Raw genomic sequence first — 27,099 nt, 5'->3', positions numbered from 1 at the left:
ATTTGTGTAGTCTATGGCTCGCTCTATGTGTTGATAATCTGACTCTTGATTGCAGTGTGATTTATCTCTGATAAAAATTGTGATGAATAAAAATTACACTCTGGACACTGGACAAGCCGATCTGAGGAGTTTTGCCATCCATGTCATACATATGTATAATTTAGAGCTTAACTGAATGAATTTAGAATTTGAGATGGAAGGTTATACATAGTGCGTCATCGTAGCACTTGGATCAGCATGATAACTTAAAGGTTGCATTGAACATATAATGACGGTCGCCATTGAAATAGAAGAATAATTGATTTGCCTTTTGGGTAATTTGAATGTGCGTTATCATCAAATCATGAAATAATCACATATAAAAAATCTAAGTAAAATAATTGGATCTAGGAACTGAATTCTTTTAAAAATCCTACGGTCCCTTTGCCAAAGGTTAGACTGTTTGCTTATCAAGTTGAATTTAAATGATTGATCATGAATAATGCAGAATAGAGGTACAATCAATATACAGAGATGCATGGTTGCATTTCTGGCTCTCCGTGGTGTAGCAGGCGCCCTTCTGCAGAAGAACTTGCAACTAAACTGAACATTTGCTTCGGTACGGTTTGGCCAGTCCACGATCAGTCGTGGATTACGTCTCAGTTCGATAGGTTTTTCGCGTTCAGTGGATTTCGAAATGTTGGCTCTGCTGCTGTTGTGCCCGGTGCTGCTCGGGTTGTTCTGGTGGAAGATCCACATCCAGAGACGCCAATTCCTGACCGCATTCGCTCCAATTCCTGGCCCTAGAGGGCTTCCGCTGCTGGGAAATGCACCCGAAGTGGCCCGATTGGACACCACCGGTGAGGATTTGTTGTGATCAAAAAAAGTTCCTTAACATGTGTGTCTATTACGTCAACAGAGTTGCTTGAAAAGATGTTCATATGGACCTCAACCTACGGAGCCCGCACCAAATTTGATCTTTTCACTAAATTTTGGATTATGCATGCTTCGCCTGAAGATATTGAGGTAAGTTAACTTATTCTTTCAAAACAAATTTCAGCGAGATTTTTTTTTGATTCACAAATCTTGTTAGAATGTTTTCAATAATTTAGTAAAACAAATTTGATTCAAAGTGAAAACAGTTAATCACCTTCAACGACGACCCTTGGATGCATTAATAGTAAACTAGTAGCAGATAGGCATAGTGCATAATGAGTCGAAAAGCTGCACGTTCACTTTCATCGGTACTGCAAACGGCATAACGGTTGCGCAATGCAATGAGGAAAACGCTCAAGATGACCGGTTCTTGATTTACTAAGCGTTCTTGAGCAATGAAAAGCAAAGGCCGTTAATTCAACCTGCCTACATAGTAAAAAGTAATTGACCATGCTCGGAAAGTCAAATTTTATTATTGGAATTAAAACGTTTTTTTTATCGCGCAAATATGTTTAATGCCTTTAGGTCACATTATATTTGTTTATGTTATCGTTGATAATATTCAAGTAACTGAAACATAATAAATCGAACACTTTTTCAAAGATGGATATAAAAATATAGCTTTTATTTAAAATTTAGTAGAAATTTGTGTGAAAAATTGTAGAGGCTACTTTTGGATACCGATTTGTTTTGCGCTATACCTTGTTTATATCATCAGTCTCCGTTTCTTATATATCTCCTGAAGATAGAATTTAACTAGAAACCAGAAACTCACAAAAAAGTCATAAAATTAACTACACTTTCTCGGAGTAAGGAGTGTATTCGAAAAAAAAGAAACACTTTGTTTTGTGAATTACTTTTGAATGTATCTAGGAAAATTGATGAAATTTTCAGTGATGCTACCTAGTGACGTAATGTGTACGTGTTAAAAATTGGTGACAATCTGTCAAGTGGTTTGTGAGAACTGAAGTTCATTGACAATTTTTTTTGGGCAGAATCGAGAAAAATTCAGAAAAGTCTCAGTGGGAGACCCAAAAACAGCTGGAAATAATCTTTTCGAGCAAAGTTCACAAGGTAAATCATTTAAAAAGTCCTAGATGACTCAGTAGTTAGCTAAAATTCTAATAAAAAGGAAGAAAATTGAATCCATAATGTGAGAGGAATGTGAGAGGGTTTTCAAGCTCAATCCGAAAAAATGAATTGAGGAAGTGATAAAAATGTCAAATTTTTCTAACTGCGTCTAGCTGACGTATAAATTGGCCAGACTTCATTTCTAAAAGATAGAAAAGCTGCCTACCGGTAAAATAAACAAAATACGGTGTTCAAATCGTGCGCAAAATATTTGAACTGTTGTGGGGAGATATTTTGAAAAATTTCGGAATGAACAGCAAAACGAACTCTTTAGCGGTCACCTGGCAGGTTTCCAATCAGAAACATTTCGTTAACAAGTCTCGCCTGTATTTCCCGGAGATAAAAAAGGTGAAAAAAAATTAAAAATTTGATGTCTAGTACTCGAGGAGGCTAACGATCTGTGAAAACTGCAAATTACTCAGTCTTTCTTAACGATGGACACGATGAATTGCTAAAATTCAAAGAAGACTGCCTTTGAATGCAACCGTTTTCTCTGCAAAGCACTTCCATAGCTCCCACAAAATAAATACTGTGTTTAAGTTGGATCTGGAATCGTGCCATTACGCAATAACGGTGGTGGGGTAATAAAAAGTGAAATATGTTGTTTTTGAGCCCAAGGAGGACAAGCAAATAACCACTTGACAGAACATCACAAAAATGTGTATACATATGTTAACATTACATTACCAGATGACTTCGCTGAAAGTTTCATCAATTTCATCCAAGCATTCAAAAATTATTCACAAATTTTTTTGTGTTGCATTCTTTTTCGAATACACTACTCTTTCTCAAAGGTTAATTTTTTCGAGAAATCAGTATAGTTTGATTTAGATAAAAATGCATTTTTTGGATAGCGCATTGATTCATCTACTACTGTGGTGAGGATGTGGCTAGAATTTTTTTTTTCATTCAACCGTTTCAGAAATAAATGTTTTAAGCAATTACACCCACAGATCAGACTCTACTCCAATCATGATTTCCTGGGCACAGGATTCTATGCCAGCCTGGCGTTAACAAGCTCTGTTCCTGCTAGCATTGTCCTCCCAGCACAACCGGATTATATTTGTCTTAAAAAAATCAGATATAACACATGCCATATCCCATAGGAGGATAGAAACAACTACCACCCAATTACAGACAGCCAGCGAGGATATATTCGGTCAATGCTGTGCGTGTGTATGTAAGCAAGCATTATAAAATTAGTTCTCTATTCGCAACTTGAGATACAGCAATTCTACGAAAATCGAATTTTTAGCATTCGAACTAAAATATCTTACAAATCACGCAACGCCCATTGTTGAAATTTTTAAAGTGACTTAACGAGCATAAACGATAAAACAACCATGTGTCATTATTATTATTATTATAATTTATTTGAGACCTAACCCGGGTGGTTAGGGTTATTCGGGTCTATAACCATGTGTTGAAATTTTTAAAAGTTGTATCGGTTGGGTCAAAGATTAAGCCTTGTTTAATAGATGAAATTCGATTTCTATAGGATTTTGGACGACTGTTTGCAAATGAAAATAATATTTTCTAGTTAATCAATTTTGATAATTTTGATTAAAAACATGAGATTGTGATTAAAAACATAAATAAAAAAATTGTTATATTTTTCATTTTCGTTATAACTGTTGCCGGAAATTCATAGACTGATTCGTGGAGTGAAAACATATTGTTCCCATGATCCTTCCAAAATTCTATACAACTCGCATTTCTCAGTTCAAGTCAAAAATACTGTACCTCGCGTAACTTTTGATTCAACTGATTGAGTTATTCATAAATTATCATGGATATTGCCATTCTGAGAAACAGGTTTCGAAGTAACATCGTTCAAGAAGCAGACGTTCAAATTGATGTGATGAATGATGAAGAAATTGTGAGTGATTTGAATCTCATTAGGCCGGAACAAATTTCAAATCCTTATTTTGTCACTCGGAGTTAGAACATCGCGAGGGGAGGGGATAATAAAAAATAACGCGAAAAACAAAAAATAGAATAAATTGCACGAAAGCTTGTATTCAACAAAATTGCATACTATATCATTGCACAAAACCTATGAATCAAGTTATTTTTTTTTATCGAAAAACTCAATAAAATCAAGAATTCTGGAGGTGAAATGACTCTCATCTTCCCCAATTTATATTTTAGTCTTGTAATCTTTCGGATATTTGAATTTTTTTTCAAAATTTACATAAAATTCTTCAACTTTTATTTATTCCCCCGTTCGGGTTTTTTGGAAATTTCGAAGGGGAGGGGGGGGGGGGGGGTTACAAAACAAGAAATTGATATTTGTTCCAGCCTTATTGATCCTTTATTCTATGATGGCGATAATACATTTCCGAAGTTAGTGATTTCTTCGTCAAATGTGGATCCACGAATCGATATTATATGAAAAGCGATGAGATTAATTCCTATTACTCGGCGTTGAATGGTTTTGAAACCATTATTTATGACTTGGACAGGGCAAAACTGTTTGCTAATATAGAAACAATACGAGTTGTGGAATTTCCGTGGAAAATATTGAACTTCAAGCGTAAACATAAAAAATTGTTGAAACACCTTTTTTTTTATTTGGTTGCAATAACATTCACTTTAAAACGAGAGCAAAATTATTGGTTTCTAATTAATTTTCAATCTTAATATAATCACGAAAAAAATGAATCAATATTCGAATCAAAATACACGGATAATCGAATCACGGATAATCGAGGCACCGGATAATCGAGTCTACGTAGAATCAAGTCCACCCTGTATGTTAAAATTTATACCTTTGAATAATATTCTAAAAATAAATTTAACGAATAGACAATGCAAAAGAGTTAATTGATCATTCGTACATGTCAAGGTGAAGGTGCAGGCAAATCAATCTAAAAAAACTCCCAAGACATTCCAAAAACGCCAAGTTGACACCAAAAGCTCCAGTTTATGAAATTTTTCTACTTTAAGATCAGGATCAGATAAGGATACATAATAAAGTAGTGGTGTTGAATATTCAAAACTCGGCCAGATATGTATATTAACACAAATTATGAATCAAATCAAAAAGTTTAAAAATACTTACATTTAGGTAGTTGAGAAAAAAAAGATTATAAATGGTCGAGAATTTATAAATAAAAGTTTTCGAGGAGATTTAGAACATAGAAAATAAAATTTTAGATATCAAAATAATAATTTAAAAATATCGAGAAACATTTTTTTAAACACAGCCACAGCAAGAAATAAAAAAATACATTTTTATTTCAACTTTGAAAATGTTGACGACTATAAATCTATAAATCATACGAAACAATCATTATCATGCCCTTCATCTTAAAAATTGTGATATAAGAATGAAGAAGAATTATTTTTGTGAAGCTATTCAGAGTTGAAATGTTACATGTAGATAAAATTTGGAATATGTGAAAACAGAATCGGTTATGATAAAAAACACTTGAGCAAAAATTTTAAATCCTGTATTTACGTTTCACACTGCATTAAAAAACCTTTAATATTTTCATAAGTTGTAATTTTAATTCAATTGATAGACACGTGGTACAAATTTCTTCTTCCAAGGTGAAATTTCGAATAAGTGAATAAGCTTTAAACATATCTCAACCTCTGAGATGTTTTAAGATTCTGTAGTTGGATTTTAAAATTGTTTTTGGAATCACTTGAAGTACACGATGTTTCTTTATCTTCATATATTTTCCAAGATTCTTTTTTTTTTATGCGATTCCTTAAATATTGACATTATTTATTTATTTATATACTCCAATTCACTCGGCCCATGGCAACCGTTCTTCAATTTCCCGCTTCAATTTCTCGCTCCAACCGGATTCGTAGCGAACACCTTTTTTGCAGGACAGTCGTCCGGCACTCTCGCAACATGTCCTGCCCAGCGTATCTGTCCAGCCTTCTCCACCTTCTGGATACTGGGTTCGCCGTAGAGTCGCGCGAGCTCGTGGTTCATCCTTCGCCTCCACACTCCGTTCTCCTGTACGCCGCCAAAGACGGTTCTTAACACTCGTCGCTCGAATACTCCGAGTGTACGCAGGTCCTTCTCGAGCAATATTCATGTCTTGTGCCCGTAGAGAACAACCGGTCTAATGAGCGTCATATACAGGTTACACTTCGTACGAGGGCTAAGTCTTCTCGATCGCAGTTGCTTGTGGAGTCCATAGTAGGCACGACTTCCGCTGATGATTCGCCTCCGGATCTCACGGCTGGTGTCATTGTCTGCGGTCACCAGTGAGCCGAGATAGACAAAGTCTTCGACTATCTCCAGCTCGTCGCCGTCGATCGTGACCTTGTTATTACTGGACAAGCGGGCTCGGTCGGTCTCGGACATATTAATCATCAACCCAATTTTTCCTGCTTCGCGTTTCAGTTTGCGGTAAATGTCTTCCACCGCCGCAGATGATCTGCCGACTATATCAATGTCATCGGCAAAGCAGATAAGTTGACTGGATCTGTTGAAAATCGTGCCCCGCATTTCACCCACCGCTCGTCGAATAACACCTTCTAGCGCCACGAACTCGACAACTCACCCGAAATCCGCACACAGCACTGCGTTCCATCCATCGTCGCCTTGATCAGTCTGATCAGCTTCGCGGAAAAGCCGTTGTCGTCCATGGTTTTCCATAGCTCGTTACGGTCGATCGTGTCGTATGCGGCTTTGAAGTCGATGAATAGATGGTGCGTTTGGAGGATTTGCCGTAGTGTGAATATCTGGTCCGTCGTAGACCGTCCCTCCATGAAGCCGGCTTGATGACTTCCCACGAATCTGTTTGCTTGTGGCGTTAGGCGGCGGAGTATGATTCGGGACAACACTTTGTAGGCGGCATTGAGGACAGTGATCGCTCGGTAGTTCTCACAGTCCAATTTGTCGCCCTTCTTGTAGATGGGGCATATTACCCCCTCCTTCCACTCCTCCGGTAGCTGTTCTATGTCCCAGATCCGGATTATCAACCGATGTAGGCAATCGGCCAACCTGTCCGGGCCCATTTTGATGAGTTCAGCTGCGATGCCATCCTTCCCAGCCGACTTGTTTCTATTCAGCTGGCGAATGGCTTCCTTAACTTCACTCATCGTTGGGAGTGGCTCCTCTACGTCGTTGGCTACGCCGGCGATGTACCTTCCCCCACCGTCTTGATCTCCTGCATGTGCGCCGTTCAGATGTTCATCGAAGTGCTGCTTCCACCTTTTGATCACCTCACGATTGTCCGTCAGGATGCCTCCGTCCTTACCCCGGCACATTTCGGCTTGCGGCACGAAGCTTTTGCGGGATTCGATCTTTTCGTTCATCACTCTCTTAAACTCAATCGTCGAACCTGTCGTTCCGTCGAGTTCGTTCCACATGCCCGATGACGTTCTCCGCAACGCTGTTGATGGCTCGTCCTCGAGAGTCAAGCTCGCCCTCTTCTGGCAGTATGCTGCGACCTTAGGTTGCTGCAGACGTGCGAAATTTAACCGAGGCTTTCGTCTCGGTTTCGAATGTTGTTTACTACGGAGAGTTTTGGGCGCATCGCAATAGATAAGTCCGAGGCCGTTTTCGTTGGTCAGCTGGTGCGCACTGATTCTTCCAATAGTCGGTTAGCATTCCTCCTCCTGGTTGACCTGAGCGATAATATCCTCGATGACGATCTTGAGATTAACGTATTAATGTTTCAGCTGCACATAGAATTTGTCTTGGTCGTCACCGATACTTCTGTGGTGAGGCTGGGCTGTGCCCGTTGGTGATGCTGATGTTGAAGAACCGACTCTTGATTCTCAACCGGCACATTTGTGGGTCAATCGGCTACCACCCGATCACGCACTACTTCATCTTCCCCATAACTATGAAAATGTTCAAAGCTCGTGTGTGTTGCCGAAGCTCTGGTGAATGATATGACCATCTCGGAACGCACGTACTGTGGAGGTTTTCCAATATACCTCCTGCAGCGCTAGTCCTGTAGTCGAGTTTGCGGCTCTTTCATTTGTTGGAGTGCACGTGAGTACTGCCAATGAAATTTAGACATCGGCAGTTCAGGGTTCCAAGTTTCCAATCGCTGGTCCCGTTTCGTCGCATGGGTCTTCGCCGATTTCCATCCGAAATTTGTTGCTCGTTGCTTGTGTTTTTTTGTAGTCACGGTCTTGCAAAGCCCGCAGTTATCCTCACTTTCTCGCAAGAGGACCGTCGTGATGTTGCTGTTTTAGATCTCGAACATCACCAGGACGTTGTTGCACTCTGCACGCGGCTACTGACATGGAGAATAGACGCGTACGGAGCCCCCTAACTCAGTTAGCATGCGACCAAAGCATCCACCGGGGTTGGGTACCCGATCTTCGCTAAGGTTGCTCGCACCCCAGCCAGCACCACGGAGAGGTTGAGAATCGGAGTTGCAGGTAAGAGGTGATATGGCCACTACCCGAAGGTTGGGTGTATGGGGTCTCGAGTTGCACAATGTCTACCGTTCGTCCGTTTTTTTCATAGAGATACTGACCTAACATGATCTTGATCACAATCCTGATTCCGATCCGGATCTTAATAACGTTTTTTGATTCTGATCCAGATCTTGATATTGATCCGGATCCTGATTCTTATCAAGATTTTGATCTCGATCCTGATCCTGAGCCAGGTCCTGTTTCTATTGGTCTTCAATCTATATTTGCCTTCAAATCTGAAGTAATTCCTCGGTAGAGAGTCGGGAAACTGTTTCTCCCTGTTGCTTATAATTAGACTATCAGGCTAAGCTACAGTTTTCGGTTGGAACTCATGGTAGAAGGTACTTGGAGAGCCGTTCGGGTTCTGCACAGAACGATAAATCTGGGAATCATCGTTTTCCTGGGGGGATAATTATATTTGTAGAACGCTACATCTCCGTAGGATCGAAAATTTTCTTGGAATGGATGTTATTTAAATAAAATGAAACAGCTTCGTGGTGTTACCTACCAATAGCAGCTGAAAAAATTGTAAGGGAAGTTCTGAAAATGTTGTTGGGGTGATTTAAAAAAGATTACTAACCGAACTGGTTTGTGTCTTCTTCCAGAAAATCGCCACCGATGCCAACTTCAACCGAAAATCGAACGACTACGACGTTCTGCAGGAATGGCTCGGCAATGGAATCCTGCTAGACCACGGCCAGAGTTGGTTCGTCAACCGGAGGGCACTGACACCGGCGTTCCATTTCAAAATCTTGGAAACCTTCATCCCCACGATGCAGGACCAGGCCATGGTACTGGTCCAGAAACTGTTGGCCAGCGGCGGCCGTCCGGTGGATATTTTCCCTGCGATGAAACTTTATGCGCTGGATGTTCTGCTGGAAACGGCTATGGGGGTTAGGATCGGGGTTCAGCAGAATGATTCAGAGTATGTGAGGGCAGTTGCTGGATTGAGTCATATCACGTTTTGGAGGATGACCAACTTTATGGGGTATGCCGAGTGGACCTTCCGGTGGACCAAGCACTACAAGCCATACCAGGAGATGTTGAAGGTTAGCGATGACTTCACGATGGGCATTATTCTGAAGCGTCGTGCTGAACTGGTGGATGGAGTAATTGAAGAAGTAGATGAGAATGAAAATGAGATGAAGAAGCGCATCCCTCTGTTGGACAAATTGCTGCAGCTGGAAGTTGAAGGACGAAGGTTGACGAACGAAGAAATCCGGGCACAGGTCAACACTTTTATGTTTGCTGTAAGTTTTTTTAAGTGTTTTGTTTCGAGAAATCAAATTCAAAATTCGATTTTCCAGGGTCACGACACCACTTCCAGTGCCTTGACGTTCATAGTATTTTTACTGGCAAAACATCCCGAGATTCAGAAGAAAGTCTATGACGAAATTGTTTCAGTAATTGGAAGCTCCAAATCCATTCCACCACTTACTACTGCAATGCTCAACGAACTGAAGTACATGGACCTGGCGATCAAGGAAGCGCTCCGGATCTATCCCACCGTTCCGTTTATGTCCCGAACGATCGATGCCGATCAGGAAGTGGCCGGAGTAACCTATCCCAAGGGAACGATCATATCACTTGGAGTTATCTTCATGCAGCGAAACCCGAAATACTTCCCACAACCGACGAGATTCATTCCGGAACGTTTCAGCATGGAAACGGATGCCGAGAAGAGGAATCCTTATACGTATATTCCATTCAGCGCGGGAAGTCGGAATTGTATAGGTAATTTTATAAAACAAATCTAAAAGAAAAAAACAAATTATTTTCAAATTTAAAATTTTCTAGGTCAAAAGTTCGCCATGAACAAAATAAAGGTGCTGCTGATTTATGTGCTCACGTTTTGTCGCGCAGAGCTGGAAGATCCCGATTTTGAGCCACGGCTCAAAGCCGAACTTATCCTGAAGCCAGTCGATGGAATGCCAGTTAGGTTTCTACCTCGATAATGTAGAAATATGTCCGTGATTCTTTCACAATAATCTCTAAAAGTAAATTTTATAAAAATCAATAAAAATGTGTTTTAGATAAAACATTATCCCATGTGAATTGATTTTGTAAGCGTAGATTATTTTTAATTTCTAGGTGAAAATGATAAGATGAAACGATCTCAAATTAAAAAAAAATGGTTTTTGAATAGAAAATATTTAGTTTAGATTTTGGTATTCAGAACTTGGTTTGCGATTTCACAATTTGGAATGAAAAATTACGAATAATAAATTCAATATACGAGATCAAAAATTATAATCCAGGAACTTGGCTCTCGGAATTAATTAATTAGTTACATCGACGCAACATTCGGAACATTGAATTTGGTCTCTAAAACGTGGGTATTGAAATGAAGATCTCTAAAATTATGAATCAGGATCTCAAAATTGAAATGTGTGAATTGGAATTGGAAAGGGTATTTCAAAGTAAAATTCTTAAAATCCAAATTTTGCCATTCTAAGATCGTAAATTTTAAACCTAATTTCAGAAATGAGAACAAGAATTTTGAATTCATAGTTCTAAAAATGATTAAATAACTCCAACTTAAGAACGATTGAAGACATTTGATTTTTATTTCTTAATATTCAAATTGTTCAAAATCTTAGGTCTATGAACACATTTATCAAAATTTTCATTAAAAAAAATCAGGACTTGGAAATCAATTTATAATGACTTAAAAATCGTAATAATTATCCCCAAAGGAAAGAATCAGGGCAGTGAAATATTTAAAAAAAATAGGCATATTGATGAACTGTTGGGACAATTCAAATTTAATATTTCATTAGCAAAATTCGAAAACAGACAGAAAGACAGAAAGACAGAAAGACAGAAAGACAGAAAGACAGAAAGACAGAAAGACAGAAAGACAGAAAGACAGAAAGACAGAAAGACAGAAATTAAATGGAAGACGGAATGACGGAAAAACAGAAAGACGAAAAGACAGATATACAGAAATCAGTAAGACAAAAAAAGGACAGAAAGAAAGGAAAACAGGAAGGCAGGACTTAAAAAAAAAACAGCATCTTTAATATTTATTTGCTTTCGATCCTGACCGATCATAACAAACTTTTACTCTTTAATCACTGTCTGAATACATGATTTGTTTATTAGCCAGTTGTTGTTTTCAGGTCATTATCATGTTACCAGAATAGAAAAACTAAAAAAAAAACATAGCCAGTTCTCGACTGAACTCCTGCTATCTCCCAGGGGGGAATAAGCCTGTGACTTCGCATTTTATGCGCCAATCCTCGCGTTAACGTAGCCCGGTTCAAATCGAATCGAATTATCAGCAGGAATTTTTTGGTTTGAAAACAGAAAAAAGTTCTATTTTCGATAAGTTTTGATGATAAGAATCATACACGGGGGGAATTATCTGAACCCGTTGATTAAGTCGTGGCGGACGTTGAAAAATTCGCATTTGAATCTGGATTCAGTTGTTTGAGGAATCGTGTGTTTAATGTGATGTTTGTTTAGTGAATGTGGCCTAATTGAATCGAGAGAAATGGCACTTTGGGTTCTGTCGTTGGTGGCAGCTTCGATTGGAGTCGCATTTTGGATCTACCAGCGTTTCGGTCATCTTTTGAAGTACGGTGCTAAAATTCCTGGTTATCCGGCTCTCCCCGTGATTGGAAATGCGTTGGAATATGTCAACAAAACTCCACATGGTTAGTGCAACGGCTTTTAAGAATCTTTAGCAAATAGACGCCTATATAACTCGAGTCGTGAACATCCTTAAAAGAAACAAGACAGTATCCAAAACATCTGCTATGGCATTACTCGATGTAGAAAAAGCTTTTGACAATGTGTGGCAGATGCATTAATATATGAACTTCATCAATATAATATTACTAACTACTTGGTAAAAATCAATAAAAGTTATCTGTCGGGGAGGCCATTTCGAGTTTCACTGAACGGAAGTTTCTCCGAGGCTCAAGATATTCCAGCTGGTGTCCCACAGGGAAGCATATTAGGCCCACTTCTTTTAATATGTTTACTTCGGATATACCCCAACTACCTGAAAACGGATCTTTGTCGTTGTTTGCTGATGATACCGCAGTCATCCATAATGGCAGGCTAATACGAGCGCTTAAAAATAAGCTACAGCGAAGCTTGGATGTCCTCACAGAGTACTTCACTAGCTGGAAGATATGTATTAATGCTACAAAAACTCAAGTAATACTTTTCCTACACACAAAACTTTCGAGGCCGAAATTTAGCAAAATTTTGCTCAAATTTGACCAGCTAGAAATTTAGCAATCAATTTAGCAATTTTTTTCTGCTCAAATTTTAGCAAATTAGAGAAAAATAAGCCGCCGGCATGTTTTACTAAAATTTTAGCAAAAACCAGTGAAAAAAATCCTGCCGAATCTGAAATTTCAATTTTTTATGTTTTTATCTGCAAATTTCGAGGGAATATTCGATTATTTAAAAGATTGCTCGGATAACATCACTTTGAATTTATTTATATTTTTCAAAACACCTTTCACTAACACTTTTCATAAAATGTTTGGATCCTGAAACGCACCTTCCGGCTAATGAAACCTCAAGCGACCGATCGTCATTCATGCATCGATGATTGTGCCTGATGCAGTGCGTTGAAACTCCAGTTGTCCACTTCCGAACTGTTGTAAAAAACCCGTCAATCTTGTCGGAAATTGAAACCTGGTTGAAAAAAAAAACAAACAATTTTACAATTCGAATATCGGAAAATCTGTACACTACTTGATCGGCCCTTACCTGTACGCATCCGGAATTGATCTGGCTATCATTTTGCCACCGCTAGGACCACTAGCATCGCGCTTTCAGAACCGCACCTTATCGCGTCAGTTTATTATTTTTCCCCCAACTGGCGGCGGCTGCTGTCTATAAACAAAGCGGCTAGAAAACCTTCGTTTTTCTAATATCAAGTAAAATTGCCTTTTTAATTACTAAAAAGAAGCAAAATTTGCTTTTTGCTATCACATTAGTAAAATAATCCTTTTTGCTAATCGAAAGTAACAACTAAATTTTGCTAAGTGGAGCCTCGAAAGTTTTGTGTGTACACTCACAGTCCCGAGAACAACACGGAGAAAAAAGCCGACTGTTGATTCAATGATTTCAACTGATCATGTCAACTATACAATAGTATTTGATTTTAATTTCAAGTGTTTTTGAACTAGTCATTTGAACAGTTGATTTTTTCAATAATCCTTATTTAAACGTAAATTTGGGTTCCAGTACGCAAGCGTGTGGTGTTCATCATTCATGCGCGGAAAAAAAGAAAAAATAAACAGCGAAACGCGGAAGGTAAAATGAAAATTTTATTTAAGTTTTACATAATTTAATCGATTGTAAATCTTTTTACCCTTCTAGATTATCAGCATGAACTGGCGACGGATCTCTGGCAATACCAGATTGGTAAGAACACCGTCGAAGAACCCTTTGGACTGCCACACCATCCTTTCCAACAGCAGCGGCAGTACCAGTTGTAAAACACCATGTTCCGGCGGAATTTGCCAGCTAGCACCATTTGGGGGATCAAGCTGGGCTCACAAGCAACAAAGACGAGAAATTGTTTGTAAGTAAGAATTCATTAAAATTGTTATAAAGCGATTTACAATTCGTTTTTTTTCTGCTCTAGTGTCGAAAGAATTGAAGAAGAAAAATTCCCGACGGATACCGAAAAAAATGAGAAGTTGCCCAGAAGAAACACTCCAAAAACGGATTTTAACGAGCACACCAGCTGGCGGGACTGTTGGCGATTTGTGAAAGTGCGTGCCCATTTGAATGGAGTGAATTCCATCGGCATCATCAGCATCAGCACCCAGCAGAAAAACTTTCATCGCTAGTGGCTTCGGTTTTTTACTAGAATGTGATGTTATTGTATTTATTGTGAAATTATGAAAATCTAAAATACTAAATTTAAATAAAAATAAATAAAAAGATTTTAAAAAAATTCAACTTATCACATTGCAAAATCTATCACACCTGTATTATTGGCTAAATTATATTTACAGTTGAACGCAAAAAATAAACTATACACATGTAATTGAATCCATCGTATCTATAGTTGCATGCAAAAAATAAAGCATTTAGTAATAGTGGAATCTATCATATTAATGGTTAATTGCGTAATTTCAATCACACAAATGTATTTTTTTCTATCACATTTATAGTAGAATGCAAAAAATCAACAATACAGGGGTAGTTGAATTTATTTTATCTATGAATGAATGCATGAACACAACCAAACAGCCTATTATATTTATAGTTTAATAATTAATAATTATACATAGTTAGCCGAGAATCAATCAGAAATATGATAGAAAGCAAGTGGAATATCGTTGAAAAAACTATACTTTTTTCTCCGTGAAATCCCGGATGAGGAATGTATAATCGACATGAATCACACATCAGTGGAGTGGTCTCATGTAGGTCACAGGTAGTACTTTCCGTTATCGAATACGGTATGCCGGGTTGGGAGTGCTGCGCTAAACCACACCACATTGAGCTCCAACGAGTCCAGAACAAATTCCTCCTTATTACCCTTAATTCCCCCCCGAGGATTCGTACATCTGAGGTTCATAATCTATCCTCAATCCAACCTCTTGACGAGAGATTCAGTGAGACTATCCTTAGGTTCAAGGCGAGTTGTCAAGATTCAGAACACCAGATTCTTCACGAAAAGTGGGAGGAAAATGCGGGAACGATTTGAGTTTGTCCGCCTGTTTGTAGACAGCTATACGCGGAAACGGAAATTTTCATTGCCAAGAATCTCCAAAAGGGGCACGAATCCAGTTAAGCCAACAGAAGCTGAGGCTGACCGTGAGAGCTCACGCACCACGTGGTTTAATACCCCAGAAAGCTGGAAATAGTCCAATTTTCAAGTCAGTGACAATTTTTCTTTTTAATTTTGTATTTCCAGAGTTCCTGGAGTCGGTCGGTGAAAATTTCGCAGCCCATGGGAAAACCTTCCGCGTTTGGATGGGTCCGGACCTGATGGTGGTAAGCAAAGATGCCAGGGTGGCAGAGGCAGTGCTGAGCAGCCAGAAGTTTCTGGACAAATCGAACGAGTACGACTTCTTGCGGCCCTGGTTGGCCAATGGGTTGTTGACGAGTACCGGTAGGAAATGGCACTCCCGTCGAAAGATCATCACCCCTACGTTTCATTTCAAAATTCTGGAACAATTTGTTGAGATCTTCGATCGGCAGAGTAGCGTATTTGTGGAGAAACTTAGGCCGCACGCTGTTAGTGAAGAAGCCTTCGATATCTATCCGTTGGTAACGCTTTGTGCGCTTGATGTTATCTGTGGTAATTTGGAATATTGAATAAAAAAATAGTTAGAATAAAGTTTGAAATTTTCATTTAACTTCAGAATCTGCAATGGGAACTAAAGTCAACGCACAAGAAGATGCAGAATCCGAGTATGTGCGAGCCGTTAAAGAGTACGAATGTTAGAATCAAATATTGAAAATATTTTGTAATCACTTTCACTATCTTATTCCAGCATGTCGTACATTGTCCACCAGCGAACTTTCAAGATTTTGGCCCGAATGAATTTTACCTTCAATTTGATGCCTTATCGTGGAGTACAAGAACAAGCATTGAAGGTTCTACATGGGTATACGGACAGCGTTATCAAATCTCGAAGACGAGAGCTGGGAGCGACTAGTGGATGGAAAATCGATGAAAACGACAACGATATCGGAATTCGTAAGAAGGTAGCCTTCCTGGACATGCTGCTGGCCACAACTGTTGATGGCAAACCTCTGGAAGATCTGGAAATTCGAGAAGAAGTTGACACTTTTATGTTCGAAGGTCACGATACCACAACATCGGCCATAAGCTTCTTGTTCCGCTGCCTGGCAGAAAATCCGAAGGTTCAGGCAAAGGTTTACGAAGAAATTTTGACCGTAATTGGAAATGACGTCAGTAGACCGGTGACCTTGCAGGTGTTGAACGACCTCAACTATCTGGATTTGGTCATTAAGGAAACACTTCGACTTTACCCATCGGTTCCAGCTTATGCCAGAAACCTAAAGGAAGATATGATTGTAGGAAGTAATTAGACATTAAAGTATTTTGAAGTTGAACAGAACTGAAACAATCCATTTCTCATTGCAGAGGACATTACAATCCCGGCCGGATGTAACTTGGTGGTGGTGCCGTTCTACATGGGTCGTGATGCGGACTATTTCGAGCGGCCAAATGAGTTTTGGCCGGAGCGTTTTGCAACGGAAACTTCTGCGGAGAAGGCCAATCCCTATCGGTATGTTCCGTTCAGTGCTGGTCCTAGGAATTGTGTTGGACAGAAGTTCGCTGTGGCTGAGATCAAGAGTTTGGTCAGTAAAACTTTGCGTCATTACGAAGTGCTTCCGGTTGGGGCGGCACGTGCTGCCAAAACGGGGCGGTTTGTCGCGGAGTTGATTTTGAGGGATGAAGGCGGTGTTCCGGTGAGGTTACGCAAAAGGATGTAGTGGAGCTTGATGAACAATTGAAACACAATACTTCTGATAATGCAAGATTATTTTTCACATAATTTCGAGGTTCATGTGTACATATGTTTATAAAGTTTTGGTAACAGCATTTTTTAAAGAAGTAAATAAAAGAAGTTTGAAAATACTGTAAATAATACTCTATCTTTTCAACCACTTCGACAGTTAGGAATCAAGCATAATTGGCAAAACGCCTTAATAATCTGAACTCAAGTCTACAAACTAAGTAAGGGAAAAAATAACAAAAATGCCAAAATGACAGAAATGTCAAAAATGACAAAAATGACAAAAATGTCAAAAATGACAAAAATGACAAAAATGACAAAAATGACAAAAATGACAAAAATGACAAAAATGACAAAAATGACAAAAATGACAAAAATGACAAAAATGACAAAAATGACAAAAATGACAAAAATGACAAAAATGACAAAAATGACAAAAATGACAAAAATGACAAAAATGACAAAAATGACAAAAATGACAAAAATGACAAAAATGACAAAAATGACAAAAATGACAAAAATGACAAAAATGACAAAAATGACAAAAATGACAAAAATGACAAAAATGACAAAAATGACAAAAATGACAAAAATGACAAAAATGACAAAAATGACAAAAATGACAAAAATGACAAAAATGACAAAAATGACAAAAATGACAAAAATGACAAAAATGACAAAAATGACAAAAATGACAAAAAAGACAAAAATGACAAAAATGACAAAAATGACAAAAATGACAAAAATGACCAAAATGACAAAAATGACAAAAATGACAAAAATGACAAAAATGACAAAAATGACAAAAATGACAAAAATGACAAAAATGACAAAAATGACAAAAATGACAAAAATGACAAAAATGACAAAAATGACAAAAATGACAAAAATGACAAAAATGACAAAAATGACAAAAATGACAAAAATGACAAAAATGACAAAAATGACAAAAATGACAAAAATGACAAAAATGACAAAAATGACAAAAATGACAAAAATGACAAAAATGACAAAAATGACAAAAATGACAAAAATGACAAAAATGACAAAAATGACAAAAATGACAAAAATGACAAAAATGACAAAAATGACAAAAATGACAAAAATGACAAAAATGACAAAAATGACAAAAATGACAAAAATGACAAAAATGACAAAAATGACAAAAATGACAAAAATGACAAAAATGACAAAAATGACAAAAATGACAAAAATGACAAAAATGACAAAAATGACAAAAATGACAAAAATGACAAAAATTACAAAAATGACAAAAATTACAAAAATTACAAAAATTACAAAAATTACAAAAATTACAAAAATTACAAAAATGACAAAAATGACAAAAATGACAAAAATGACAAAAATGACAAAAATGACAAAAATGACAAAAATGACAAAAATGACAAAAATGACAAAAATGACAAAAATGACAAAAATGACAAAAATGACAAAAATGACAAAAATGACAAAAATGACAAAAATGACCAAAATGACAAAAATGACAAAAATGACAAAAATGACAAAAATGACAAAAATGACAAAAATGACAAAAATGACAAAAATGACAAAAATGACAAAAATGACAAAAATGACAAAAATGACAAAAATGACAAAAATGACAAAAATGACAAAAATGACAAAAATGACAAAACTGACAAAAATGACAAAAATGACAAAAATGACAATAATGACAAAAATGACAAAAATGACAAAAATGACAAAAATGACAAAAATGACAAAAATGACAAAAATGACAAAAATGACAAAAATGACAAAAATGACAAAAATGACAAAAATGACAAAAATGACAAAAATGACAAAAATGACAAAAATGACAAAAATGACAAAAATGACAAAAATGACAAAAATGACAAAAATGACAAAAATGACAAAAATGACAAAAATGACAAAAATGACAAAAATGACAAAAATGACAAAAATGACAAAAATGACAAAAATGACAAAAATGACAAAAATGACAAAAATGACAAAAATGACAAAAATGACAAAAATGACAAAAATGACAAAAATGACAAAAATGACAAAAATGACAAAAATGACAAAAATGACAAAAATGACAAAAATGACAAAAATGACAAAAATGACAAAAATGACAAAAATGACAAAAATGACAAAAATGACAAAAATGACAAAAATGACAAAAATGACAAAAATGACAAAAATGACAAAAATGACAAAAATGACAAAAATGACAAAAATGACAAAAATGACAAAAATGACAAAAATGACAAAAATGACAAAACTGACAAAAATGACAAAAATGACAAAAATGACAAAAATGACAAAATGACAAAAATGACAAAAATTACAAAAATTACAAAAATTACAAAAATTACAAAAATTACAAAAATTACAAAAATTACAAAAATTACAAAAATTACAAAAATTACAAAAATTACAAAAATTACAAAAATTACAAAAATTACAAAAATTACAAAAATTACAAAAATTACAAAAATTACAAAAATTACAAAAATTACAAAAATTACAAAAATTACAAAAATTACAAAAATTACAAAAATTACAAAAATTACAAAAATTACAAAAATTACAAAAATTACAAAAATTACAAAAATTACAAAAATGACAAAAATGACAAAAATGATATAAATTATAAAAATTACAAAAATTACAATAATTACAAAAATTACAAAAATGACAAAAATTACAAAAATTACAAAAATTACAAAAATTACAAAAATTACAAAAATTACAAAAATGACAAAAATGACAAAAATAACAAAAATTACAAAAATTACAAAAATTACAAAATTTACAAAAATGACAAAAATTACAAAAATTACAAAAATTACAAAAATTACAAAAATTACAAAATTGACAAAAAGACTTTTTTCTCAATTCGGATTTTTTTTTCTGTTTCGTCAGTTCTATAAATTTTGCCTGTTTCTGTCCATTATATCCTCCTTTTTATCGTTTTGAAATGTTTTTGTCAATTTATAGTCTTGTGCAATTTTTCGTTGGTTATTGTTTTCATTTTTGCACAATTACCATTTTAAAGTTTTCGCAATATTTTTGTGTGGCATTTTTTTATTTGCCATTTTTTTCACGAGTTTAGTCATTTTTGTCTATGGTCTTTTTTCTATATTAGCTTTAAGTGCGTTTTGTAGTATTTTTTTTTATTTTCTTTATTTTTAAGATCACACCAGTAACAAACTGATTCTAAGATTCCTTATAAAATTTAAACTGTCAATACGTGGTTTGGAACGAGTTGAGATTCATTATAAAAATCAACATTACATAGAAAGCCACCGGTACCGAAAAAAAGTTCCAGAAAGTCGATCAAATTTTTCTGAAAACACTTGATATTGATGTTTTTGCTTTTCAAGTTATTTATCATATTTTTGCTAAATATTTCACGCCCAATGTAATTACATCACCATTACATTTTTCGTGCACAAAGTTTTATTGTGCTCTGTATACTCGAAATCCAGTGCAAAGTCAAATATAAGTTCTCGAATGGTCTCAGAAAATATAGATTGATAAAAAATCCACATTTGAATAGTTGTCAAAAATTCTGTGACTTGTATTTTATATACCTAAAGATGAAAAAAGTGACAAATTACGTCCACTTTCAAAATAACCTTTTTTAAATTTTTTTGCTGTGCCTAGAACAGCTTTGGCAGTTGATTGATTTAACCGATAGTTTGTTTCAACACTTTTTTGAGACGTTGCGTGGCCATGATCTCTTAAAGAGTTCTTATAATATTTCCATATGTGCATCATATAGCTTCTAACTTCAGCTTACTCAGGCACTTAATAACTGATTTACAGCTCTTTTCCCGGAAACATGTATTGTCTGTAAATCATATTTAAGTCACATTAAAAGCTTTTCAAAAGTTTTTGTTTTTTAAATCAGTTGAGACACAACAGTTTAGCGGAAAAAGTGTTTGACGTCATTTGACCCACGGTGGTCTGAATAGGTCTATAACATAAATTATTCGAAATCCACTAAACTAGAAAAATGACAATAATAAGAAAAATACTTGAATTTTGAAAATAAAAATAGTCCTGGAGAAAAATTTTAGAAAAAATATAGGCGTAAAGGGGAATGATGCGAGGGCCTAGAAAATTGAATGAAGGCAAAATTTCATTTTTTTTGTAGTTAAATTTTAAATTTAATTTTAAAATTTAAAAGTAATGTTAACAAATTTAGCCCCTCAATTTATGCAGCATCATGGTCCATCTTTCGATTTTAATTGTTGTTCGGCCTTAACACACGAAGTGCCTTAGTTTATCAATTACTAGCATTTGTAAATATTATGAAAATGTTTTGTATCCATTATGTTTAAGAAAACTCGTTAAAACCGTCAAAATAGAGACTGATCAATGTTACCCCAATACATCAAATTCTAAACAAAGACGAAATCGATTTTTAATTCAAATTTTAGGTAGAAATAAATTTCTGCAACCATGTTATACGTTCATAGGAGTCCAGTAACGACACATTCCCCAGAAACATGACACATTCCCCTTTACAGAAAAAATAATCGAGAAATGTTGAAAAAAGTGATCAATTTTACCCCGTTTTACGGTAATCATAATTTAAAGTTCAAAATATTCCATAAAATAATTGTTTCAAAATATTCCAATTGACCCCCTCCGATACGTTTAGTGAGTATGTATTGATTGATCAATTTGCACAAAGAGCCTGTGTGAAACGGAAAATATATTTTTCAATTTGAAATCCCAATCATACCTCTAAAAGCACAATAAAAAGCTACAAGATGAATTGGGGATCTAATTTTTAATTTGTTTTGGATTCAGAGTTTTGATGCAGGAATGTTGGAATCTTTTAAACCAATTTTACCAATCTTTTTGTTTTCATCCCTGGAATGTAATATTTTCCTTTAAAAACTTCATAAGTATTTTCCTAAGAATTACGTTTGATAAAAAACCTTTGAAATTGTAGAATTGCAGAGTTATAAATAGTTTACACAAAGTTTACTCAATGTTCAATCAAAGCAATACTAAACGAGGCCTTGCTGCTTTGTCGTTCGTTTTTTTTCTTCGGTTCAAGTGTGACATTACAAGTAGAATTGCTCCAAGCTGTTGTTAATTTCATCAGTCGGCACAACGACTCAGCATTTTTGATCAACTTCCCGTATCTATTATGTTGTACCTAAAGTTTTACCTGTAAATGATGAAACCCTTTGAGGAATTACCTACCCACCTAAACTGAACCTACTCCGAAAAACAACAATGACGTCAGGTGGCTTAAAGTACTTATTCTGCTCGATGAAGTCAACAAGAGGCACAGTAAACCAATTCATACCAAGTTTCATCAATCAGTATTCGATGGAGAAGTTTGCTATAAGCAAATTCTGTGCTGCTGCGAATACAAATAGCGCTTCATTGTTTACAAAAGGAACGTGTCGAAATCTGATGGAGAGTTGATTTTTGGTGGGGTTTGTCAGAATAATAATTTAAAACTAAAAATCATTCAAGCTAATATCGAAGTTGACGCTCTGGTTAGAGGAGACTTGCCCTTTATGCTGACAGATCCACTGTTTTACCCAATAATAATTAATTTCATTTTTCTGGTTATTAGGCACCGAAACAGCAAATCATCATTTACAATTGCTGTCACTCAATTCCATCCAGTAATCAATACTCGATGTCAATACCAGGGTGTTGCTATTGAAAATTTTTAAAAAGTATTTGAATTCATTTGAATGTATCTGAAAGTCTCAAATAGTTATGGAATCTTCGCATAACACAACTACACGTTTTTTTTCTGAAAACCAGCAAAATTTTGCTGGTTTTTGTCCTGCTGACTTTCCAGAAAAAATTTCCAGCAATATTATTTGCTGGAAAAATCAGCGAACATTAATGCTGGTTTCGAGCAATCCAAATCGCTGAAAATCAGCAATCCAGATTGCTGGAAACCAGCTATTTCTTTCAAATCATTAGGCTGTATTGGGTATCAAATTTATTTTTCAATTCGAAATTAAATATTGAATACTGGCTGTGCATATGATAAGCAATAATTAACAATTATTTTCTTCCATTTTTCAATTTTGTATTTATTTCCAGAACTATATATTTTTTCAATATACCAACACCGGCTCTGAGGTGGCAGCTTTGTGCTAGAGTGTTAATCATCCGCCACCTGAAATAATGTTTTGATTAGTATCTTTAATAAAATATATTCCTATCCAATAAAAACTCACCCTTGACTTGACGTCTGGTTACTAGAATTAAGAGGAAAATAAGAATAGTTGTATTAAGCCAACCAAAGATCGTTAAATAAAGTCTCACCTTGCTTTAGCGTAAAAAAAACAAAAAGACTCCAATTCGACAACTTGATTGCTGATTATCCAGCAAACTAGACCAATGGCTGGAATGTCCAGCAATTTAAAAACCGATTGCTGATTTTCTAGCAAAAATGACAAGAACACTACCGAATGCTGAAAAATCCAGCAGTTATTTAGATAACCGATTGCTGGTTTCCAGCAAAAATTTGGATGGCTGAACATTCTTACTGTGTACACAACAAATTTTATTTGCTTATGCTTATGCTTATGATACATACACAGCCAGAACTTGTCAGCATCCCGGTGAGTAGTAAAAGTACATTTACTACCCATCTTTACTCGGCCGGGCCCACTGTGCAGTATTAGACGCAGAGACAACTGGAACACAGGGAGGAAGAAACGTGGACAACAGTACCATACGTTCCTGTGATTATGAATATACAATTAAAAATACCAACGTTGGGAGCACATATGCTAAAATTTGTGGTACTCCTTGACAATGGTCCTTGGAATTTCCTTCTTCTGTGGCTGGGAATGAGGTATTTCTGCATAAAACTTCAAAACTATAGCAAATGGATTGATTGACTTTGAATGAAATGTTTTATGGTTTAAATTCACTTCTAAATTTTCGCAAGTTTTGAATTTCTATGCGCCATCATTTCTGGTCAAAGACCTAGGTTATAGCGCCGTTACTCGCTCTTGAAAATAAAAATTTAAGAAAAGAGAATCCTAATTAGTAATAACAGCCACAAAACCTTTCAAAATTTTCTTTTAGAAAGATTTTGTGGTGAAAATTTAATATTTCAATTCATTATGACCAACTTACACGTTTTCAACCATTCACCCTGCCGATTAAATAGTTTACATATATGAATGGTTATCATAATTAAATAAATAAAATATAATTTTATAAAATACTACATATCTATGTTATGTAATCTACATTATGCAATCAGTCAAGATTTATTAAAACCAAAATAATTCAAAACAAGGACTTAGCTGCATGATTTATCCGAGCCATGAATACCGGAACTTCTGTTGTTCTTCTTCAAGGAATTTGCTGGAAATCGTAGCAATCATTGCAATTCTGCGAAGGTTCCTCACCATTGCAGAGAAGCGCCGTTTTCCCCGACGTTTTCACGAATATTCACCGTTAACCTGTGGCCTTAGGTTCGTGGAATTTAGGCTAACCATCAGGACTCAAACGTTCAACTTATGCCATATTCGTTTTCATCCTGGTGGTGCACCGGTAGTGCACCAAGTGCTGTCAAAGCGTTTTTTTATATGAAGATGACAGCAGTTGGTGCACAACCATCTTTCCACCAGATGAAAACGAATATGGCATTAGTGTACGGTTCTATTAATTCCTCCTCATATGCCAACAAACAAAATTTGCCAAATATGGTTTCCGCATGAGATTTTTTTTCGAAAAATACTTGACCGACATACATACTCATGTTAATACATCGACACTTCAAGCTTTCTCACTCGCGTTGATCACATTTTGTAGCTTATTATCTCCAGATTGATTGAAATACCTACTTATTATTAGAAACTAGTAAACCGAATTTATCAGAGGCCCTTTTTCAATCCCAGTTACAGTTCAGATCTTCACACAACAACTGATAAAAATAACACTTTCCACTGCAATACCTTGTTATCTTAGAGTTAAACAACGAATTTTTAACTAAAATACAATCACGATCACTTTACATTATTCAATTTGAAGAATTTTAATTTTGAAGCTCCAAAATAACGCGTGGAAAAATAAATTTCGAAGAATAACGAAGCAAAACGCGACCGTGACAAAAAACACAACCGTGTACACAACAAATTTTATTTGGCTAGAAAACCATCAAATTTTTGTTGGATTTTGTCCAGCTGGGTTTCCAGCTAAATTTGCAGCAATTTTTATTGCTGAAAAATCTTGCAAACTAAATTACTGGAAATCCAGCAATATCCATTGCGACATTTATTTAATTTTTTGATAACAAAATTCAATAATATCAACCAGTGGGTTGGCCGCTTTTCGCCAAGTGTTGGATATCATGCTCCATCTGGAATAAAAAACTTTTATTAGTTTCTTTAACGAAATACTTTACCTCTTCGAAAAAAAAACATTTGGTTTTAATGCTTTATCGTTGTAATATGGAGTCAAACATTTCGCGCACAATAAAAAATAATAAGCAAAAACGAAAACAAATTCGATCGATCGATTACTGGTTTTTCAGCAATGAAGTTCAACTGCTGCAAAATTCAGCAAGACGGAGAATGTTTGCTGGTTTTCAGCAATTTTTTTCGATGGAAATCGAGGCAAAAATTTACTGTGTATGTACAAACACAGGAATTTTTTTTTCTCGAAACCAGCAAAATTTTGCTGGTTTTTATCCCGTTGTCTTTCCAGCAAACGTTATAATGCTGGTTTCCAGAAATTCAAATTGCTTAAAAATCAACAATTCAGATTGCTAGAAACCAGCTTTTTCTTTCAACACATTCGGCTGTATTTAGTATCAAATATGTATTTCAATTGAAAATTAAATATTGTATACTGGCTGTGCATATGATAAGCAATGAATAACAATTATTTTCACCCATTTTTCAATAAAGGATTTATTTATTTCCGGAAACACGATTTTTTCCTTTACTTAAAACTAAACACTATCTTAAAATTAAACTAAACATAAAGAGAACGAATCTCTGCGATGGAAGACTGCATCGATTTGCCTCTGAAGTTGGAGATAATTTTGTTGGCCATCTCTCCGATCGATTCAATGCCCGCAATCCGATGAAGATCTTCGGTGCTGTGCCAAGGTGGAAGCCGCAAAATCATTTTCAGAACTTTGTTCTGAATCCTCTGGATGGCTTTCTTCCTCGTCGCGCAGCAGCTAGACCAAATCGGAACTGCATACATGATCGCTGGTCGGAAAACTTGTTTGTAGATGAGCATCTTATTTCGCAGACACAACCGGGATTTCCTGTTGATGAGAGAATAAAGAGATTTAGTGTATTTATTACATTTAGATTGAATATCTTCAATGTGATTCTTAAAAGAAAGATTCCGATCAAGTGTGAGTCCCAAGTACTTCACGTGATCAGACCATTCTAGAGAAACCCCATTAAAAGTTATGGAATGATTTTCATTAGGTTTTAAAGAATTTGCTCTTGGCTTATGGGGAAATAAAATAAGTTGAGTTTTGGAAGCGTTAGGAGAAATTTTCCACATTTTCAAGTAATTCAAAAAGGAATTTAAATTTTGTTGCAATCTACTGCGTACCACCCGTAAATTTCGACCTTTGGCTGAAAGCAAAGTATCGTCTGCAAATAATCTTCTACCTTTTCCTTCTGGGACATCAGGAAGATCAGAAGTAAAAATATTGTATAAAATAGGCCCAAGTATACTACCCTGAGGGACACCAGCTCTAATGGGTATCCTTTCAGAGCATGAATTTTGATAGCTTACTTGCAAAGTTCGGCTAGTCAAATAATTTTGAATAATTTTGGTGAGATATACAGGAAAATCAAATCGAGCTAATTTAGCTACTAAACCTTTGTGCCAAACACTGTCAAAAGCTTTTTCAATATCAAGAAGAGCAACACCAGTTGAATAACCTTCAGATTTGCTAGCGTTAATCATATTAGTTACACTCAAAAGTTGATGTGTAGTAGAATGTCCATGACGAAAACCAAATTGTTCATCAGGGAAAATAGAATTCTGATTAATGTGAATCATCATTCTATTCAAAATAACTCTCTCAAATAGTTTACTTAAAGAAGGAAGCAAACTAATTGGTCGATAACTTGAAGGCTCTGAAGCACTTTTTCCAGGTTTCAAAATTGGAGTTACTTTGGCATTTTTCCATTTATTTGGAAAATAA

At 35.7% G+C, this 27,099-nt stretch overlaps 3 protein-coding genes across 3 annotated transcripts; all 3 read left to right on the top strand.

Annotated features, from left to right (window-relative positions):
* The first annotated feature begins 620 nt into the window (after nt 1-620).
* LOC129754775 (cytochrome P450 4d1-like) lies at nt 621-10,458 on the top strand. Its single transcript, XM_055751011.1, has 5 exons — nt 621-839; nt 899-1,005; nt 9,057-9,701; nt 9,759-10,185; nt 10,249-10,458. Exons 1-5 carry the CDS (start codon nt 677-679, stop codon nt 10,404-10,406), a joined length of 1,500 nt encoding a protein of 499 aa, XP_055606986.1. The 5' UTR covers nt 621-676; the 3' UTR covers nt 10,407-10,458.
* Nucleotides 10,459-11,708: 1,250 nt separating this feature from the next.
* On the top strand, nt 11,709-17,011 carry LOC129754277 (cytochrome P450 4d1-like). The gene is made up of 5 exons (XM_055750242.1): nt 11,709-12,110; nt 15,350-15,736; nt 15,801-15,870; nt 15,933-16,486; nt 16,550-17,011. The coding sequence occupies exons 1-5, from the start codon at nt 11,948-11,950 to the stop codon at nt 16,900-16,902; spliced, it is 1,527 nt and encodes a 508-aa protein (XP_055606217.1). The 5' UTR covers nt 11,709-11,947; the 3' UTR covers nt 16,903-17,011.
* LOC129754278 (uncharacterized) lies at nt 13,666-14,245 on the top strand. Its single transcript, XM_055750243.1, has 3 exons — nt 13,666-13,731; nt 13,798-14,002; nt 14,066-14,245. Exons 1-3 carry the CDS (start codon nt 13,690-13,692, stop codon nt 14,191-14,193), a joined length of 375 nt encoding a protein of 124 aa, XP_055606218.1. The 5' UTR covers nt 13,666-13,689; the 3' UTR covers nt 14,194-14,245.
* Nucleotides 17,012-27,099: the final 10,088 nt, after the last annotated feature.

The sequence above is a fragment of the Uranotaenia lowii genome, chromosome 3 (assembly GCF_029784155.1).
Source record: "Uranotaenia lowii strain MFRU-FL chromosome 3, ASM2978415v1, whole genome shotgun sequence".
Taxonomy (NCBI): domain Eukaryota; kingdom Metazoa; phylum Arthropoda; class Insecta; order Diptera; family Culicidae; genus Uranotaenia; species Uranotaenia lowii.
This window is presented reverse-complemented; position numbering and strand designations above follow the sequence as displayed.

Bases quoted from the DNA above. Each gene is read 5' to 3' on its own strand.
- LOC129754277 (XM_055750242.1), top strand. From the start codon at position 11,948: ATGGCACTTTGGGTTCTGTCGTTGGTGGCAGCTTCGATTGGAGTCGCA. The intron at 15,871-15,932 runs GTACGAATGTTA...ATCTTATTCCAG, and splicing joins TATGTGCGAGCCGTTAAAGA to CATGTCGTACATTGTCCACC. The intron at 16,487-16,549 runs GTAATTAGACAT...TTCTCATTGCAG, and splicing joins GGAAGATATGATTGTAGGAA to AGGACATTACAATCCCGGCC.
- LOC129754278 (XM_055750243.1), top strand. From the start codon at position 13,690: ATGCGCGGAAAAAAAGAAAAAATAAACAGCGAAACGCGGAAG. The intron at 13,732-13,797 runs GTAAAATGAAAA...TTACCCTTCTAG, and splicing joins TAAACAGCGAAACGCGGAAG to ATTATCAGCATGAACTGGCG. The intron at 14,003-14,065 runs GTAAGTAAGAAT...TTTCTGCTCTAG, and splicing joins ACAAAGACGAGAAATTGTTT to TGTCGAAAGAATTGAAGAAG.
- LOC129754775 (XM_055751011.1), top strand. From the start codon at position 677: ATGTTGGCTCTGCTGCTGTTGTGCCCGGTGCTGCTCGGGTTGTTCTGG. The intron at 840-898 runs GTGAGGATTTGT...TTACGTCAACAG, and splicing joins GGCCCGATTGGACACCACCG to AGTTGCTTGAAAAGATGTTC. The intron at 10,186-10,248 runs GTAATTTTATAA...AAAATTTTCTAG, and splicing joins GGGAAGTCGGAATTGTATAG to GTCAAAAGTTCGCCATGAAC.